Source organism: Labrus mixtus, chromosome 15 (genome assembly GCF_963584025.1).
Source record: "Labrus mixtus chromosome 15, fLabMix1.1, whole genome shotgun sequence".
Lineage (NCBI taxonomy): Eukaryota > Metazoa > Chordata > Actinopteri > Labriformes > Labridae > Labrus > Labrus mixtus.
This window is the reverse complement of record NC_083626.1, coordinates 4,396,611-4,418,368: the sequence shown is the minus strand read 5'-3', so window position 1 is coordinate 4,418,368 and position 21,758 is coordinate 4,396,611. Positions and strand designations below refer to the sequence as shown.

The 21,758-nt window shown below is 39.9% G+C and overlaps 1 protein-coding gene across 2 annotated transcripts in view; it reads right to left on the bottom strand.

Annotated features, from left to right (window-relative positions):
- mgll (monoglyceride lipase) overlaps nt 1-20,589 on the bottom strand; it is a 42,689-nt gene extending 22,100 nt beyond the window's left edge. The window contains exons 1-3 of one of the 2 annotated variants that reach the window (XM_061056639.1): nt 20,346-20,589; nt 18,133-18,449; nt 6,093-6,199 (exon numbers count right to left, since the gene is read on the bottom strand). In XM_061056639.1, the coding sequence (XP_060912622.1) occupies nt 6,093-6,199; nt 18,133-18,371 (346 nt within the window). In that variant the 5' untranslated portion in view covers nt 18,372-18,449; nt 20,346-20,589. The remainder of the gene's footprint in view (nt 1-6,092; nt 6,200-18,132; nt 18,450-20,345) is intronic. The other variant, XM_061056640.1, reaches the window with a different exon arrangement.
- Between the last annotated feature and the right edge of the window lie 1,169 nt (nt 20,590-21,758).

Below are 21,758 nucleotides of genomic sequence, written 5' to 3'. Positions count from 1 at the left end.
ATAAAGAGGGGACAAGTTGTTCATTGGAGTGGGATGAAGAAGTAAGAATGGGGTGGGAACAGAGAGAAAGTGAAGTACAGATGACAGAGAGGGTTGTTAAGCCTTCTACTGACTGTGCCATTTTTTACAATCTTATACATTTATTGAAAGCCACACTGCGCGATGCAGGTCTCATAATGTTGGGTACCACATGCATGTACACTGTGCGATGAGGTACCTAGTGTATCGTATGCTGCTAGGCTAGTTAACACGCAGCGTCTTTAGCGTCATCATTATGTGGCTGATGTTGCCATGGCACTCAACAGATTGTTAGCTCTTGCCGATAGTGGCGTTCATGTGAATAAAAAAAAGAAAAAAAGAGTAGAGATTAAAACATGTGGACACATTGTGGCGAGGGAAAAGAGGCCACATTAGCATGACAGTGCTGCAAAGAGAGCTTGAGCTAAGTCGTGTTAGCGTTAGCATATGATTTCGACAGCTCTGGTGCCTTTGTGGTCGTGCTGATTAGTGCGTCCCTTGATGCTGCATTCCTATTGGTTAGTTGACATGAATCATAGAAGCGTTCACATTGTGAAATAATCGTCCTTAATATCTAACACTGTCAGATATTTGTTGAAGGCTATCTTTGGTGACTCTTCTCTTTCGCACAGTGCGATGCAGGACCTCCGTTTTGCAGCAACAACCACAGATATTGCCACAACTGATCATTTTTCCTCTGGACAACCCCCAACATCTTGCAGTCTGTACCCGTCGTAAGGGGGGGATCACAAAGAAGAAAGAGGACAGGAGGGAGAGGGAACTTGGATCCTTCACTCTTGTGATTTTTCACTTTAATTATATGTTCACCTGAAAGCAGAGATTTCCCACCTACATGTAACTGGGTGTAAATTGGGATAGACAATGTGACAGACTCTCTTACTCCATGATTGTGACAGTGTCCATGATTCAGATTCAAATGGGAAATAGTAGAGCGTGAAGAGAATTATGTTTTTCACAAATGACAGTTTTAATTTTTATTTTATTTATTATTTTATTTGAAAAGGGACAGTGTACATTAATCAACATTCAGACGTACATAAATGGACCCGAATTGGCCGAAAGGCAAATTTTTTTATCGGCAGTCCCTTTGCCAGATGTTATTTGGCATCATAGAATTAAATGTAACCCATTAACATTATGTTGTGTATGAATTTAACTCAACAACACTTACAGATTGACTTCTTTATCTAATCACTTCAGTCCAAAACAGCAGTGAGCCTGTATGCCATATCTGATCCATCCAACCAGCTGCAGCATCCCATATCTGACAGATTTATCATTTAAAGAGTGTGACGGTCCAGGTGTGTGCCCATGCCTATGTCTCCTAAGAGATCCCTCCTTTGTGGAAGTGATATAAAAGCATCAGAACGGCCTTTGAGGTGACAGACCGGAACAATAACTCAATTGAAGCAAGGAAATGAAGTGTTTGCTTCCCTAGATAAAGACGAGTGGAAGTAGATAAGGAAAGAAAGAAAAATGTAATGAAAAAGAAGATAATTTTCTGACAAGGCAATAAAGACGGAGAGGAGGAGGAATAGGAAGAAGAAAGTGAAAAGTTAGGAACAGAAAAAAAGAAGACAGGTAAAGAATAAGAAGAGTAATTAAATGTTGCTGACAGATGGAGAGGAGGAAAAGTACATGAATATGTATGTGTGTTTGCATTCATATAATGTGTATGTTCTCCTCCTGCCTTCTTGCAGCAGTGGCTGAGAGGTGAGGTGGGTTGCCATGGTGACCATTGAACCAATTAACATTCACATGTGCAGCTCCCACCTTCTCGCTCTCACTCTGTAATCTTTAGAGTCATGCTGTGTGATAATAATTACAGTTTGTGTATTTAAAAGAGTCTTTATTCTTTATGTTTTTTGTCTCTTCGTCAACACTGGAGCAATGAGAAGAACATGCAAATCAATGTCCAATAACAGCAGCAGTGAGTGATGGAGCATCGCAAACTTCTGGATCGATGCTCACTACAACCCCTCCCACGTCAGATCAATGAGCTCACACTCGGCTGAGTCCACATCTATTGTTATTGCACTCCATCAAACTCACACACGCTCGGATATTCACACATGAACACACGTTGATATTCAGACAACGGACACACAAACGCTGCAGATCACAGATCCATCCACTGCTGTATCGGTGAAAAGCTGCCACAGGCACAAAGCGGTCATCCATGATGGTATTTTTTTGAGTTAATCATATTTCCGACTTGAAAACTGGCAGTAAACAGACCAATCAAAGAGAACAATCAATAGTTCTTTAAATCCCTGTTGACTAATTTATCTGCAGCATGACGATCACCAGTGCATTCCAAAGGGGAGATACATTTAAACATATAGAAAATGTCTTATTAACAACACAACACAATCAGCATCACTGGGGGAAAAACAACTTTTCCATGGATGCTTAGGAATAATGGTGTAATAATAATGCTGGATTCATTTTGATTAGTAAATAATTATAAAAGTATCAAAAAATGAACTTTTGTTATTTCATGGCGACATTTTCAAAAACACTATGAAAGAGAAGTTGGTCCCCCATCTATCACTTATTTATGATGTACCTTTAAGGAGACAAGTTTTCTTCATGCATTAGTCAGGATATATAACTCCTCCTTTGACATCCATAGATGATGGTGTACATTGTCTGAAAGTTAAAGCAACAATATGTAACGTTTCCACCTGACAGGGCTTTCCTGTCCAACAGGGAAAACATCACGCTGTGATGAAAGAGTGTGAACAAACAGCTTTAGGGGCAGCATGTGACAACAGCTAAAGGCTGCTTTCAGAGACATGGGCTGTAAAGAAGTAATATGTAACTCAGACACCTTGTTTAAATAGATACTATAGCCAGTCCAAATTCAAAACATTGTAGAGAGCTGTCTCCCCCCACCCCCTCCACCCTAGAGTCGATGTGCTCGCATGGTTGTCATGTTGCCTCTAACCTCTCTCCATTTTTTAAAAATCCTCTCTGATATTTTTTACCACCTTCATGATCGTCAAGCTTATTAGAAACATGAAGAGGCTTTTCAGGTCGGGTAGAATCAGTTGTATTTGAACCAGTTTGCTGGCCTGCATCCCTGCAACACCTGTTGGTTTGCACTTCGCCTGGCAAACCGAGGGGTGTCCAAAACGGCCATGTGTGTGGGGGCCTTAAAACCGCCCACTTCTTTGGTCAAAACAAAAACAAACCATTCCGGACTGGATTTGAAACTTGAATGAGGACAGATTGGCTGCTGCGTTGTTGACAGAGAAGCAGCACTTCAACATAGCATGTTTCCTTAATGTCTGATCATACAGTGAGGTCATTTTATGATTTCATTCAGTAGATATCTTACATATTGGACCTTTAAGAGTGGGGATGTGTACGTCTCATGCTGTGACATGTGGTTGGTCTTTGTGTAATGGCTGTTTTATGGTCTATGTAATGGGATCTTTGTGCTTTATTTGCTAGATTTTTATTGTCTGAAATATAACTCATGCTGTCACCTCTGGAGAAAAACAATCTCTTCATGGGTTGATGAGTTCAGCAACTTTGCCAGCTCTGATCTAATTAAATGTCAGAGTTCCATTAGCTTCCCATAATGAGAAAACAAACAACATCAGACTGTTCCTGCCTACTGCTCTGTTATCGCTGCCTTTCACAATATATTTCTCCACTGCCTGATAATAAAATGTCAGAGCTGGTGCTTTAGCTTTCAACAACAGGCAGTTTGTTTTCTATCGCAAACTTTGGATAAGTTAGCCAAACGGGCAACGTGACAAATCTGAAGGATGTTCTGTGGTAAGTAGATGCAGTGAGTGCCAGATGGAAGAAACCTCCAGTCTGTGCAGGCTGGGATTAAAAAAAGACCTTTACGTGCTTTAATTAGAAAGCAATGCATTAAAGAGAAGGAACCAAAGTGTGAGAGAGAAAGAAAAAGTAATAGATCTTGCTGTTGTATCCGAAGCTGCCCAGAGATGGATAGATGTAAAACTGGTGTCTCCAGGGACTTGTTCCAGTTCATTGTGACATTTCCCTGCCTGTCACTGAACAAACTGCTCCTGTGTGAAGAGCCTCAGTCATCATCATCACTCACTCTGCCTTTTTATTATCTCTGCTCCCTCAGAGAAAAAGGACATCTGTAAATATTTCCTCACTTTACAGCTGAGGTGTCTTCCTCTCGCTCTCCTGTTTGTCTCTGGACGGGTTTTACTGAACATACATTGAGTTCTTTTAGTTTGCAGCACACTCACTCGAGTTCACACATTCCTGCTGTAATACCTGCCCAGTGTGTGAACTGAGCTGAGGTGATGAACAGCCTTGGCTAAGAGCTCCTTGGTAGAATATCACATGTTGTTTAGGGATGTCACGATACCAGAATTTCAAACTTCCATATGATACCATAAAACTCGGACGATATAAACACCAATAAAACTCGGACGATATAAATACATATTTTGATACCATGGCAACACAAAGATAAAAACAAACTAAGATGCTTACAAAACACTAAGCATCTATTGTTAACACGATTATCTTATTACATTATTTTACATTCACCAAACTCTATAAATCCGTGTTATGTTTTTGTCCGTCACAATTCCCCCCCATCTTCCTCCCAAGGAAAGTTGATCTCCATCCAACTTGCCTAAGGAGAGCTTTTATACACTTGTATTTTAAGGATTGAGGTATCATTTTGGATTCTCTCACAGAGCTTGGGCTGTGAGGTGCTGAACTAGTGCCTGCTTATACGCTTGTTTTTTTGTTTTTTTTAAAGCGCAGTGGATAGAGTAGGAAATTGGGAGAGAGAGTGGAAAATGAAGGTCGGACTTGAATTCAGCCGCCCGCTTGGACAACTAGCCTCTTTACATGGGACATGACCTAAGTGCTAGGCCATCTGCTTTAGAGTTTTGATGACTGGTCCATCTTGTTCTCCCAGTACTGAGTGTTCAGAACGACACAGTTTCAGTGAAACCTGATGTTTTAATCACTTAGTAAACCGACACTGTGCAGTTTTTCCGAACAATGTGTTTAAAGCTTGCTGCCTACACGCTTACACACATTGAAAAACAGCTGCAGCACAATAGAGAATTGTACTAAGACTAATTAACTTCCCTTAAGAGACTTCGCTCACTCAGCAATTATCAAGGCTTGTTATTAGACAGAGAGGAGGATGATGGGCTTTCTTTGACACTATGCAAAACGACACAATCTCAATCCCAATTTATATGGCAGCTAGTTCTGAGTTAAAAAAAACATGTTGATCTGGTTTCCACTCAAGCGTCTATTAACCACTTTATTCTGTACAACTGCAGCGTAAGGCGAGCTCTATATTCTCCATGACTGTTCTTATCCCTAATTTGGGAGATTCTGCTTCTTCACTCTGGCTGTTGGTTTTTTGCTCCTAAGGGGAGAACAAAACGCGACAGAAACACTTGTGTACCTGCGGCTATAGCGCACTTAACAAAGCTGCACTTTAACCATGCCAGGATATTTTGAACTTTTGATTGGGAGTCTGTGTAAGAACTAGTATGTGTTGTATGTATCTTTGGAACGATGAATCTCTTGTCTTTACCTTTTAAAGAAACCTTGGCCTTTCTTTGAGTTACTTTTTGACTGACCAGCCAGGATGGTGGGTAGATGATATTTTAGCAAAAATAATACATTTTATTTTGCGTCAAATACACATATGTTTCAGTACATTTCATGGAGATAATAAGGTACTATGTTAATGGTATTCATTCCTGTTTGTTGGTCCCATCCATTGCCCCTTACAGCCAGCTTAAGCTGACCTTTTTAAGCCCAACATATTGTGTCACGTTATTTGAACACCACCTTTAAACAATAAGCTAGAGGACGACTTCCAGAAGTGCATCCAGAGGTCAACATAGAGCGTTCTATGTTGAAGCTTTGGGCCACTGGCCGAGCTTTGGAGTGTGAACGAGTGTGCACAAGCTGTTTTATGTACTAACTAACAGGAGGGCACTTCATATGTAAATAAATGAATGAAAGGTATAAACATTTGGATTCATTAATGGTGTGTAACGTGTATCTTTGAAACTCACCATGGTCGTGTGCAAATACCAGCAGAGACATTTCCTTTAATCTCTGTGCAATCTCATCATACGGCCCACAATGCTCCCCAGCTCCATGGGCGATAAACACCAGAGCCCTGAGGAGAGGAAAAGAGAAAATATGAAGTGAATTCAAATGTTCACAATCAGAGACCTCACTTGACCACGTGTTGTCCATTTTTTATCTCCTTCACACAGAGGCGAACAAACAGTAAATGTTTGCATTTTTCTCCATGGGAGTGGCATCCTTCCTTGGTTCAAACTGTTCTGGTGAAGATATTTTCCCCTCAGTTAAGGACTTAATTGATTGAGACTCAGAGGGAAGGGGGGCTGAGGGAGACAAGCTTAATTCCGAAATGTATATGGAAGGAAAAAAAGAACAATTTGATGCATAAAGGAGGTTTATTGTGTGTAGATTTATTTTCAGTAAAGTGTGTATACATATTTGAACATCATTGTTTTGACTATTTGGGTGTGTTCATGTGTGCAGGACAAAGATTAAGGAGCGGGATGGTAGAAAAAAAAGACAAGTATGTTTTCTGAGATAACAGCTATCATCCATCTGCCCGCTTAGCTGCTCAGACAAGTCCACTTCAAAACAGACACAGAGGGAATCCAAGTCAAACAACATATGACCCATAAGGATGGACCTTAAACTGTGGAAACAAAGGTTTATTTTGTGAGAGTATCAATAACAACTTGCAGGAAAATGTATGTATATCTGGATGCAAACATTTTCTTAGACCTGCAGTCTCAGAGGAATTTTTAAGGAATTCTCCAAATGATGCTGCATGAGAATAAACCCATCAGAATATTGACAGATTTTCCTGCTGCTTTGTGAAAAAAATGTTTTGTTGACGAAAAAATTATGCACGACATTGCAGTACAAATTCTTTCTTTGATAAATGATAAATAAATTGGAGGGGGGGGGGGGGGCTAAAGAAAAGCCATATTTTAACAGCAGCCGGCCAAATGTTTAAGTCTGAACCCTGCTCACAGAGATTAAAAATGTGACGTACATTCACTTTAGTCCTACATAAACATGTGTCGAGAAAAAGTGGCTTTTAAATATAAAAGTAAATTAAATATTTTAAACATTAGCTCTACACAACGTGCTCTATTTGTATTTTATTAGAGATGGACTGATTGTGGAAATCAGGGCCGATGCTGAAACTGATGTTTTTTAAAATAGCGTTTTATCAGATGTTGCTGTTTTTTCACTGCTTCTCATCAGTTTTTTTAATGAGCAATGGGATTTGATTTGATATATTTAAATAGTTGTTAGTAGCCTCTCCTCTTGAAACGTCTCTAGAGCATGTCTTACAAACAGCATGTCTCTGATCTTTCCCAAAGAATGTGTAAGACTCCCACACGGCAAACGTTTTCTCTTTCATGTTTGACCATGAAAACAGTTTGTCCAACGGTTGACTTCTCCTGCCCAATAAAAAAACATCTTTTCTGAATCATCAGTTAGGTATACCAGCTAAACTACTAGCTAAACATTAAACTAATGTGACAAAACAGATAAAGATTAGCTAATGAAATCGATGCATGCAACTTTTATTTTTGATGGGTCGATGTTTGTCAACAGGACAAACATCTGCAAATACCGATGTTCAACTGATGCGTCAGTGCATCCCACAAAAATGTTATTTTCCTACCCTGTGGCAGCAGATTCAGGCACTCAAAATAACCCTTTAAAAAGAATGAGTGGTCTTCCTGATGGGCTTGTTTGCTGTAGTAGGTTATAAAGAGGCATCAGAATAAATTCTGTTTGTTTCATGAACAGTAAAAAAAGTAAATGACATGCTAAATCTACAGCTGTATACATTGTTTATTAAACCTGAGACTAAAGTTCATTATACATAAAGCTGTGTAAGTATATGAGAGCAGAGGTGTTTAACAGTAAAGTGTTATTAAGGCAGCATCATGTAACATGAAGTCCTGGTCTTTACTTCTTTCTCTATGCTACATCGCTGCTAAAGCAGTTTTATCATAATTTATTTGAGGTTCATTTTTGGGCTTTTTATGCCTTTATTTCAGAGATAGGACAGTGGATAAAGACAGAAATTGGGGAGAGAGAGAGATTGGGGAAAGACCTGAGAGAGGAGCCACAGGTCGGCTTTGAACCGGGGTCGCTAGCATGGAGGACTATAGCCTCCATACATGGGGTGCACACACCAACCACTAGGCTACCAGCGCCCCATTTTCCATACTCTAACATAACACTGTTGTGTGATGTACAGAACAATTTTGTCTTTGCCTACTTTTATTTAGAGGATGCCTCAACAGTGTCATTACACACAATGCAATTTCTCAAACATGTCCTCAAGGTGAAGTCTCAAACCAAGCTGAACGCCATCATTATGCTCTTTTAACAAAACTGTTTGATTATAAAAGCTAACAGGTAAACCCCTTGTTAATTTCACCTATTAAATCTGTTTCCGGATTGAGTAAAGGATGATGACAGTGAGAACAGAGGTTGCAAATGTAAAGTGCAGTGTCTTTTTTAAAATTATCTTCTTACTTTCTGTATTTTCTTAAAGAAAAAGATACCCTACTGCTGAACGAGAGTTATTTTTCCTTCTATCAGGATTTACTTCTTCTTTCAGTGCATATTAAGCAGAGGAGCAGCAATGAAACGCTCCACTGTTCTTTCTCTGATCAGCAGCCGCAGCGCTCAGACGCCTGTGAGAGCTTCAATCAGGAGCAGCACACAATTAGCCCAAATGTATTCAGCGACGGAGGGAAAAAGGAAAGCAGTGAAACAAGGAGAAAGTGAGCGAGCATGTGAGGGAAGCAGAGTATGAGGAAGAGCAGAATAAGCTGTTCATCAAGCTTCATTAGCAAATGGCTCTGATTTCACTTGCTGCTCTTTCCCTTCTTCATAAAGCCATCGCTCCGGGCTGTGACTTCCTCTGCACTTGTTGGCTCAGAATGAGTGTGTGTGCACATGTATGTGTGTCAGTGCATGTGAATGACGTCTTTGTATGGGCACAATGCTCTGTAACACACATGCCGAGGGGCAGCAGGGGATTAATGGGGCTAATCTGGGTTCATTGTAAAGACGACTGTACATTCGAGGCCACACTGTGGTGACCACAGTTTTGATGTGACATTTCTTATTTGTCATCTTTCCTTCTCTGAGATTCTCTTCATTTATCACTCTAAATACTTGTTGCTTGATTATCCCCCTCTCTTCTTTTTTTCTCCATATTTGTCTCCTCTTATGTGCTTTCAATTGCCAGAAAGAGCAGAAAAATGTCGGAAAAAAAAGCTAAATGTCCCGTCAGCTGACAGCATAGAGCTATAGAGCGATTTTTTTGGAAGTAGGGAGTTTTTTTCCCCTACAGATACTGAATCTTAGGAGATGTTTTATGTCTGCATTCAATGAGCTGCATGACTCTGCAGACAAGTGACAGTATTCAGGCATCATCAGTATGTCAGCTCAGCTGTGTGAAGCCAGCCAACTATTTCCACTCAGCTAATAGTGTTCTGCTGAGGATCAGAGCCACTTGCTCGGAACAAGCGTTACATCATCGGCTGTGACATTGTATTAAAACATACAGAGGCAATAACCTGCGTCTCCTGCTAGTGGGTCGCTTTGCTAAAAGTGGCAACCTCGGCTGTTGAAGAATGAAGCCAATGTGGAAGTGCAAAGGAAAGGAGTACAGTGATGTGTGCTTTTAACATGCCAATTAATTGAACAAAATTTTCATCACTAGCTATTTAGGCTAAAGCATTAATATGTTTTTGGCGTTAAAGTGGGATTTGCATGACATACATTTAAAACTTTGTGATGTTGCATACTGTAAAGCATCATCACTTGCATTATTTCATCTTATCAAAGATGTGCAGCTGAAGTACTTTAATCTTCTAGTGATAAGAAAAAGCTTTTAATTTTTCTCTCTCGTTTTCTCTCTGTCATCCTCTCACTGTCTTCTCCCTCATCTCTCCTGGGAACCTGAGACCAGCTCGTCTCCCACACCACCAGTTAGAGTTGCCGGAACAACATGGCTTAAAACCAGCCTTATTAAAACACCCAGAGAGAGAGAGAGAGAGAGAGAGAGAGAGAGAGAGAGAGAGAGAGAGAGAGAGCGAATAGAGAACGTTGTGCTCCCTCTGGCTCTACTCACAGCTACTCCAAACAAGCACAGGCCCAAAACAAAGCCAAGAGCCTAATCCCACCCTTAATGCAATCCTGACTGGCTTCTCCAAGATTACACAGCAGCTCGCAAACCTTCAGACGCCACATTCTGCACCTTCAACATGACAATTTTACACAACCAATAGAAATCTGAGGCATGTTAGGCATGTGGCTGATGTTCACACTTACAGGAAGTGGCAACATGAATCCTTTCATTCCAAGTCTGAACAAAAATCGTATAGTGTACGATTTAAAACACTATCAAGGCTGTGAGACTTAAGTCTCTACAACTTAATTCAATTGAATTCATACATATATATTCTAAAAAGGGGCACATCAGCATGGGTTGTTAATTGAACTGAGCTATAATGCCTTCACAAGCAGCATCGCAGATTCACAAATCCAACGATCTTCATCATGAAAGTAGAACGATCAGCCCTTTTCTCCACAAACATTTTTATTTTATTCCAATTGCTAATGTCAATTTTAAAGATTGATGTATCATGTCCCTGACTTACTGTAAAGTTATTTCTTATAATTATGACAATTCAAGATGATGTGAAAAAGGCCCTGACTCAACATGTTAGCTGGACCAGTTTTGGTAGATCAAGGTTCAATCACACAGCACAAACAGAACTTCAAACCTTGATACTAATAAAAATCTAACAATATTAGTACCTGTTTAAATATACAGTTATAAAAAAACGAAGTCAATTTCTTGTTTTTAATTAACAAAATTGGAAAAAAGCACATGTTGTCTATATTGGCAATGTTTTGGTGCCAAAACGTGGCCAATGTACATTTACACCTCTTCTGTTCTTTGTCTGTTTCTAAGAAAAAAAACAACAACTCTTGCATCTTTCAAGACGAAAAAAGGACTTGAGAAACATTGCATTAAAAATAGTATTAAAAATGTTGACGACCTATGTTGATTGTCCCATGTCTCTTGGGAAACTTACAGCATCAAAGTGTGTTTAATTAGCTTTGATGATGTCGCCCTAAATAAACTGACTGCAGTGTTAAATGAACAGTGAAGAATTCAGTGCCCATGTGTCTGGACCAGAGCCAGAGGACGAGGCAGAACGACAGAACAATGGCATGTTAAACTGATTAATGGACCGTACACTGCTGAGAAATGAACGCTGTGTGTGTGTGTGTGTGTGTGTGTGTGTGTGTGTGTGTTATTGAACTCTATCTTGGGTGTATCACAGTGTAAGTATAGAAAAAGAGTTCCATATTGCTTAGCTTTCTTTGAAGAGCTGCCCGAAGCATATGATGTACTGTGCGTGTGTTTGTGCGTGTGTGTGTGTGTGTTTGTGTGGACATGCCTTATGTATGTGGGTGGTCGACCACGAGTGCTCTTTAGAACTATTAGAGGTAAAGATTAAAGGACAGAAAAAGAGGAGAGACAGGAAAAGCTTTTAAAAAAAACGTATTCAGAACAAGACGGCTAAAATGAATGAGAAAGAGAATCACCAGCCTTCAAAAATCTCAACTGAATATTACTATTATACTCAATAGCATATATATTAACTGCTCCAACAAACAAACAGTGCCAACCTGTTGTTCTGTTTTTGACATTACAAGCTAACGCCCTCAGAGTTAGCAAGAAACTAGCGAGGTTTGTTAGCTGTACTGGAGCTAATTTTCCTTACTCAATTGTTAGTATCATTTAAACTGCTTTAAGAAATGATTGACAATTGAACATGAAATACAAATAAAGTGGGAATAAATGTTGAACTGCAAGGTATAAAGGATATATACAAAATAGCTCTGTGAGCCGTTGCAACAGACTAGCATGCTAACAAGCGAGGTCTTGGCCTCGTCACAGGTTAGATCTCTGTAAGTTAGCTGAGTATACGTTTTTTATTCTGTATTCTGCAAAATGCGACACATTTCAATGCTGTTCAGTCAGACTTTGTTAGACACTGTGATTTTCCACAGCGAGATTTGATGCCCTTAGAGAAACGAAAATTGGTAGTGTCACAGAAGAATAATGTGACAGGTGGAAAATAATATAGAGTCTGAGAGGGGGATGGATGTGACCAACCAGAAAAGAAAATAAGAAATAAATGGGAGTTATTACAGAAAGTGGGTTAGTGTGAACAGCACAGAAAATGAAGCACAGAGAAAGAGAGAGGGGGAATTATTTGTGTGTGATGGAAAGACATCGAGGCAGACAAACAGCAGGAGGCCGCAGCAGGAAAGCAAACAACAGTTATACAAAGGTAAACCAAAGAGACACACTGGATGCAAAATGTCCCACTGCATGATAAAAGTCTTCAAACACTTTCTATCAGTTCACCTTTCTTCTTTGTACAGCGCAGGTCTCAATACAGAGGAGCTCAAGTGCAATTCATTTTTTTGGAGCAGAAAAATATGACGACTCAAAAGTCACTTTCTATTTCCAGATTTCATACCATGCTTATTGTTCAATGTTAACAAAGCAAAAAAGATTAAATCAAACTGACACTGAAAACTATAGGCATCCATCTGACAGGAGCCCTGTGTTTTACATCCAATTTGCATGTCCTTCATCAGAATACTGCACACTGACTTTGTTTAGACAAATTGAAGCCAAACTACCTTCAAGAAAAAGATGAACATGTCACTTTTTTATTAATGCAATTATCTTAAAAACATGTTAGACCTTTTTTATGTACTGCCTCAATTTAAAAAAATACTTTCCAGTATATCTTTGATCCAATTGTTGCTATTTTTCAGTTGTTTTTACTTCTGGAATCCATTATTTGTAGCAATTCTTCGCAGCTTTTCAAAACCTTTTCTCTCTCTTCTTATAACATTACATTTTTCTTTGTTTGCATATTACTTCCGAATATCAGATTCCTCTTCATGTAGGCCTAACCTCATAACTAATACAATTGCATGGTAGCAGAAATCAATCCAATTAATGGTGATCATACTCACGGTATAATATAATCTTGAATGAACACTATCTGTGTGTCAGCTTATATTGTAATACAGTGAATGCTGGTATTGCATATATTCTAATATACTATGACTGAATTAATAAAAGTGCTAAATTGCAGAATATGAGCAACAGTGGAATGAAAATTGATTCTGAAGTGCTGACTTTGCCTTCTTTTTACATAAACCCATACCTAATGATCTCAGCTGGCAAATGCAAACTCCTACTAATGAATTTTATTGGAAAAAGAGGCCCCTGTATTCTAGTGTATTAGTCAGCCAAATTTCCCCCCAAGCGTACATACAAAAATAACCATTAGATAGCGTTTAGGCTGGTAAAAAGTAACTGTAAAAAAAGTGAGAGCAAGCTGCAGGGAATCAAACAGTTTGGCTGTAGAAACACGAACAGGGAAGGAAGCTCCATCTAGAATCTCAACAGCATCAGCAGAAACATCAATACCAGCACCATCTCCTTACATAAGCTGTGTGTGTGTGTGTGTGTGTGTGTGTGTGTGTGTGTGTGTGTGTGTGTGTGTGTGTGTGTGTGTGTGTGTGTGTGTGTGTGTGTGTGTGTGTGTGTGTTTGTTCTTCATGCTATAAAAAGGGTGGTCATTCAACTATGGTTGGTCTACTGGTCTCCATGTGGGTTCAAAGAACCAGTTGGACATCTATTGGAAGATCTGTCAATCATTATTGATGCCCCTCCCCTCCTCCCCTCCACCTTTCACCTACTTCCTGGTTCTAATGAAAGGGGCTTTTCAGAGGCATATGGCCTTTGAGTCAATCTTATCCACAGATACACAAGGATGTTTCAAATTAAGTTGAATGATTTTTGGACCTTTATCCATGCTAAATAAAAAATAACGTTTAACTGCAATAAATGACGACAGGTGCCTTCCCATATGCCTGGTTTTTTCTTCTCCAACATTTGAGGGATTTTTAACCAACTGATAAATCACAACTGTCAGGCTGTTAAAAAAAAGAAAGGTCTTCTTAATTGTAGGCCTGGTATTCACCAATCTCCACCTGGTGTGATGCTGGTGAATCATCTGCAAGTTTGTTCATAATCCACACATCGCTAAAGCTAGGGATGCACCGATGCATCGGTTCAATGTCAGTATCGGCCAATTTTGGTCCTTTTGACAGAAATCGGCACATCGGAAAAAAATGTGGCATGAGCCGATGTCAGCATGCCGATGTTTATGTGTCGTGTCATATCAACTTAATGCTGGCATCTAGTACACCTAACTACTGAGATGTTTTGTTACTGGGCAGATAGAGTCACCTCTTTTACTAACTCTGGCTTTGTCCACAGGGGGCGCTGAAATCAAAACAGACTTAATGTTACTCACAAGGGGCTTTAAAAAATGTTTTACTTAAATATGTACATCCTATAAACTAGGGACAAAGATGCATTCACAGAGCCCAAGATGTCATCATTAACTGAGACACCATGTTACAACATGTTAAATTACTCATTTGGTGTGAAAGTCGATGTGTTCGCTGCTGTAACTATTATAATCAGTCTTACGACCGTTATCATTATTATAAATGTCAAAGTGAATCTAATAACTCGTCAACCTCTATAACTGTCATTATCATTCCTCCCCATTTCATTGTCATATGGTTGCTGATGTTAATATTAGTCTGATCAGTCTATTATCGCACTTTGTTGTTACTGCTTATACCACACATTCTTTTACAATTATTACTGGCATCGTGGCTCATTATGCGACATCGTAGGAGGCCGCATCAATCCAGACCATAGAGAGCTCTTTTATTTTGAAACATCAGAGTGCAGAGGCAGTTTGTGTAAAAACAGGAGGCGTGTATCAAAGAATTTATTTCACAGTAAAGTGTAGGAAGTACGACAGACAACAGCTCGTGGTGTCTCTGCGATTTGTGATACTTGCTCAGCAGTTTCACTCTCTGGTGATGCTCTGCCTGTAACTTTCATTTTAAAATTAAGAGATTTAGGTTGCAGCATGTTCAGGAAATGCTGATCTCACTGTTAGAGGTACCAACTAACATTCCCTGATGACCTGAAACACACAGACTACTACATATTAAGACTAATAAATCAGTTTGGAGGATGTGATTTAACTTTCGTCAGCTTGTAAAACCTGCAATAAACAGACCTCACACAGCGTTTAGTTGCTGCAAGCTCAGCTTAAGAATTTAATTAGCCTGGATTGTAGTGCAGAATCTCTCGTTTGAAAAAATCTAGATCCAGCTGATTAAGCTTTTTCTCCACAAAGAAGTCGGTGTACAATCTTCGTGGAAAAGCTGAATACTTTGTTTTAAATTGCACTGAAGGAGTCAAATTTAAGGACACTCATCACAAAACAGCTCCACAGATAATGGCATCAGCTTTCAAAGTTTTCAAAGCTAGCTTGTATGACCAATAGACAACATGTAATGGACTCTGCAGGTTCACTCTGTCTGACTGAATGCATCTCTAGCATGGTCACTGGCTGGCCTCCAGTGAGACGGCTCTTATGTAAGCCATCCAAGTCCTTGGCTCTTAAACAGCCACAACGCTGAAGGATCTGCAGCTATTTTAAGCCTGTAGTTATTCAGACTTTTACTTCCAAATAACATGATTTGAAGATGGGAAAATAACGCTGCAATGCTTAAAAATTGCATGTTATTATGTTTAAAGGTGCTCTTGGCAGACAGCAGGAAACATTTTGAGAGTTGCCTCATTTAATTTCTCAATTTTTTGGTGACAAGCTTTAAATATGAGCAGGTTGGTACACAAGTATAGATGTTCTTGTTTCCGTGGCAGTGTGGGCATGGGCAGGGGAAATGGGTTGCTATTTCATCACAGAGAGGCCTCAGTTCTCAGTGGCATTGTGGGTAATTATAAGGTCAAATGTTTGCCCCTCTCACGTACAGTTTAGCTGCCAGAGCATTTCAGGCAGAGGAGTTTTATCCAGCACAACATCCCAACATGTTTCCTTTCATCCACAGATATCTTTGCACAGTTAAACAACCTCCTCTATGTTAAAATGCATTGAAACCAAGGACTCACACGTGCTATTATAAGCTATTAAGCAACATTTTGAGAGTGATGATACAGCAGAGGCTCAGACACAGTGTCAGTTAATGAGTCACTGCTCTACTGAAATGTGTGAGCCGTGTGTGTAGTCTATATTTGTGTGTGAGTGTCAGTTATGTGACAGTTATATCTGCTCTCCAGATGTTTTGTGGGCCTCCTGTTGGTCCCATCTTTCTCCTTCTGTGCTCTCACGCCGCATGCAACTATGTGGTTTGCAAGTGTGCCATCTGTGTTGCGTTTCATGCACATGTGCAGAGGGTGCAGAGGGTGCAGGAGGATTGGAGTGCACGTCAAAGAGGCCTCAAACAGCAGACTGTAGAAATTACCACATTTTAACTACAAAGACTTTTTTTTTATTTCATTAACTGGAACCATTAATTTAGTTGTTGTCTGATGTTTTTCCAGCTAAGAGATATTTCAAATAAAAAAACTCTTTCTTACAGCAGAATGCCTGATGAGTCAGGATGTCAGACCTTTTGCAGATGAACTATGATGCTGCTCTTTATATAATGCAAATACAAGGAGCAACCTCAAAACATGCAGGTTTTCAGAGACTGGCATTGAAATTTGATGTCCAACATTTCCTTTTCAGGGGAGTAAAAAAATGCGGTCTGACCTGATGCTTATATCACTGATGTTTATTAAACAAACAGTGTGACTGTGTAATCCGGGTTGTGGCTTCTTATGACTTGTGGCTTTCCATGACACTATATCTGTCTGTGACTTTATATGAAATCTTCAACTTCATTTATTTTGTTTCATTCCCAGACATGGATCTGACCAATATTTGTCAGGAATGGAGTCTAGACATGATCTCAAACATGTTCTGTCAGATTTATTCTCTGTGTTTTAACTTGTTTACTGGGTTGAAGAAGATGTCTGTTCCTTGGTCGTTTTGTTTTAAAGGGGTCATGACCCAGTATGAGTTTCTGGTGCATCTGGTGTCACACAATGAGGAAAGGAGATTAACATAATTAATTTTGTTTTTAACGGGTTTGGACCAAAGAGCGAGACTAAACTGTCCATATACGTATACTAGTCTACCACAGATAGATATGTTAGTTATGTTACATCAAGCTGAGAATTAAACTGCTGGTTAAATAAGGATTCAGACTACTAGGACATTTACATGACTTTCTATAAACTCCTTAAAACTGAGGGGAATCAACTGCTAAAGCATGGATCACTGTTGGGTCATTGTTGGGTTACAGCTGTAAATTCTCTAAGAGTCAACAAAGTACCACACAGGCCAAGCCCAACACAGCTGAACCTGAGTCATGGGTCTGGTTCTGCACAAGGTTTCTGTCTCTTAAAGGCATTTTAGTTCTGGCCATTGTTTTTGCATATATACGCTCATGGTGGATTAATGTTGAGTCTTTTGTAAATATGATAAACAGCAGGGTCTAGACATGCTCTCTTTGTGAAGTGTCTTAAAATAACATTTGTCATGAAATAGCACGATGCAAATAAAGATTGATTGATTGATAAAGGATTGTGGTTGGATAGTTCTGTGACCACTCACAGCGCTGGAATGACTGTAGGTAGATGTTTGAAGATGAAAACCTAAATAACAGAAACATACTGTAACTGATGAATGTGGAGTCATACTGGTGTTGGTTTAGAGGCATCTAAAGATTAACAAGAAGGACCTGAAGAAAGAGTCCTCATGTGAGTCTTAAACAACCATGTGAAACGGATCAACTTCCTCAAAACGGGGTAGTGTGACATGAAACAACTCTTGACATGAACACACACACACACACACACACACACACACACACACACACACACACACATACACAGAGAGAGAGAGAGAGGCAGAGAGAGATAAACGGGACAGGTATGATTAAAAGGAGCATTCTTTGAGATAGTTTTCCGCTCCACTCTCCACTCACCTTGGCGGGCTGGCGGGCTCCCAGTAGCGGCAGAACAGGTGCAGTCCGTCGGCGTTGACGATGTGCTGCAGCTCGGTGTAGGGGACTCCCTGCGGGCTCCGCCGCGGAGCAGCTCCAGGCTCAGGCATGGAGAGTTCTGCAACAGAGAGACGGAGCAGCGATAAGAGCCAGTCGCTGCCGTAGAGGTAGCAGCTGAAGCCGGCGACGAGCAGGCAGGTGGCGGCGGTTACAGCGTTCATTGTTGTAGTTCAGTCAGCCTATTGTAGTGCTCGTGATTGCCATGCACACGGTTAGTAGATTATGTTCTGGATCTTATCCTAAGGAATACACACACACACACAAACACACACACAGCAATGTTGTCAAAGCGTCCGCGACGACCGGCGTTACGTCACAGCACCATATGCTCTGCTCTCTCTCTCTCTCTCTCTCCCTCTCTCTCTCTCTCTCCCTCTCTCTCTCGCTCTCTCTACAATTCAATTTAGCTTTATTGTCATCACCATAATTCTAGTTACAACATAGCCTATTGTCGGAATTGCCAGAGATTATGAAAAACTGCGGGGTTTAAAAATAATTCAGTGTATCAAGCAAACTGAAAATATATTATTTTAAATGCTGCGATGTTCAGCATCCACTTAAAGCTATTTATACAATTGTATTTATGTTCTATAAATAAAAGAAAAATAAATAAGAAAAAACAAGAACATAGAAAATGTGATGAGATCTCAATAGCCAGTAATAAGATAGGCTTATAGTTTGTCAAATTTAATGTATGTGATATGGAAGCAATATGAGGGATAATGACAGACAATAAAAGAGGGTATAAGGCATTCTTTAATCTTTTTTAGTATTTGGCATTTATATTAAAATCCAAAATGCATGTAAAATGCTAAATTCCATGGTATGCTAATGATGCTGATTTACAACCACTGTCACTGCTGCAAATGTTTTTATTAATAAATAAACAGGCCTATCTTATTAGCTCTAACAATCTGCAACGATGCACACACACACACACACACACACACACACACACACACACACACACACACACACACACACACACACACACCTTTTTTTCCTGCAACACTGACGCACACTCCCCCTTCTCTCTCCTCTCAGCCATTACCCATGAGGCTTCCCTGGCATCAGGTCCAGCTGGATACGCTAGGCTATCTACGTGAAGTGTTCACGGCATGTGCAGCATTACAATGAAGAGGGCAGTGTGTGTGTGTGCGTGTGTGTGTGTGTGTGTGCCGCCTGACACACCGCAGGAGGTAAAAATAGCTCTGGTGTGAAGCCATTTCCTGAGGTGATCAGGTGTCGTCTTTCAGGTTGTTCAAGTTAAGTGTCCTGCAGCCTCGGACTTCATTACAGTTTAATGGCAGCATTGGGCAATTCTATGACTGTCAGTCTGTAGGTAGGCTATTGCCTCCTGGTGAGCACAATGCAACCTTAAGGGTTAATCACTGCTTCTGTCTTGAAACACCTGGTGTTGTTTTTATGAACATTTCTATTGTTTATCACTTTGGAGATATCAAAATGCGGATAAGCGGAATGTTTTTAAATTAGGCTACCTGAAATATGGCTCATTATGTGACAGGATCCCAACGTAACACATTCATTAAAATGAATTAGTGCACCACATATCGTATTATTCTGGCTAAACTTGCAGGTTTATAAGTGGATTAATAACATGCGTGCGCAAAACCTCCCTTTTGTTTTCACCTTTACTGCAATCAGCCGTTTCCACCGTCCTGCACATTGGAAACACTCCACATAACGACCATAAGTGGCTACACGTTTACAGAGACGGCACACATTTGCGATCCATATGTGTCGAGAACTGACACAGCAGCATGTAGCGAATCGATTCAACTGTCTTGACTGCTTTGATCGATGTCTGTGACTATACATGTAGAATACGCGCTGTTCCACTTGTACGGCGGTGCATCTGCAAGTTTGATGAAAGACATGAATGGAAGATGCCAGAGAAAAAGGTTGTATTTGCATCGGTGCAAAACAAGTTACAGTACATCTTTGTAATCCAGAAGCTTTAGTGATTAAAAGCTGATGCTGGAGATGAAATAGGTTACGTGCGTGTCCATGAAAATGTCCCAAATGAGTTACGCACAGCCTATGCAACGTTAAGTATCTAGACGCAGAAATAAAATAAAAAAAGATCATAAGAATATCATGAAGATGGAACCGACCTGTGCAGGAGCGTCTGCAGTGAAGTTTCAGCTTCTTCTCGGACTCTACTATCCCACTCCCACTCTCTATCTCTATGTATCCAATGTATCTCTCTCTCTCTCTCTTTCGCTCAATGTCCCTCTCTTTCTCTCTCTCTCTTTCTCTCTCACCCCGATGCTGTGCTCCTGCCACCCGTCAAGACAAGAATGCACTGAGCGCCGTTTGGGGAGAACCTAAATAAGTATTCACACACACACACCCTTTCCCTCCCCTCTCTCTCTCTCTCTCGCTCTCTCTCTCTCTCTGTCAAACACACATCACACATTTTCCCCAGAGGCGGAGATTCAGTTTCTCCTCTATTTGTCCTCATACACTGTATAAAAAATTTAAAAAAAAAAAAAAAAAACATCCTCATGGTTGAGTCCACATGGTTCACATTTTGTACATACCAGAAACACTGATTTGCATTATTAGAATCATGTGCATCAGCCTCTCTGCCTCCTGGTTCCCTTTAAAACCTCCGCCTGATGAAAGGGCAGTTCCTTCAAATCACAATATCAGAGGTCATTGTCTTTAAAAAAAAACAGAACAGGCTTTTCTGATCAATGTGTAAGTCTTTGGATGACGTCCTGCATTTTGAAAGACCCTCTCAAAAATACAAGTGACTTTTTCCATGATCTGCAAACTTTAATGTTTCAATTTAATGTTTTGCTTCCTTGATGCAGAATGAAGTTATGCTTACTATGTTAAACTACTTCTTTAAAGGGTAAAGAAGAAGTGTTTTTTTTTAATAGAAGTAATACATTCTGCTTATTTTAGACCACAAGGACATACAAAAGGTTCCTTGATTGTCAATAGAAATGATCTTTGTTAACAAGAAAAACCAGAAGGGGCACCAGTGTTGTGACTAACTTGTTAGCAGGTGTGGTTAACTTGTGAGCAAAGCAGTTGCCTCTTTAAACATCCTGCAGGCACATAGTGATAGCAGTATCAGCATTCACTTGGAGTTGTGCTTCTGGCTACTTAAACAAAAGTCCAAAGGACTACTGCTGAACATCAGCAGTAATATACTGTATATTACACTGGGATCGAATACTTGCTGTGAACTCCACAGAGCTTGTAGAAGCATACAATTCTTCCTCCAATACGGGCAAAGCTATTTGTAGTGACTCCAATAAGATTACAGTGCTACATTTCTGGAGTAATTTGTCAGGGAGAAATTTGAGGTTTTTTTTTTTTTTTTAATCTGTAAGTGAATCCAGCTTTTGTGTTGAAAAGAAAACTCCACAAAATTAATTATTGTGTTTCCATTTACTGGAAAGTTTAGTCGTTTCAATTATGATTCAGAGTTCCTGTTCCAATAAACTGTGAGTCATTTACCTGGTTGTAGTTAACTGAGGACTGTTGTGGTTGCAAATATACGGAAGTGGAGC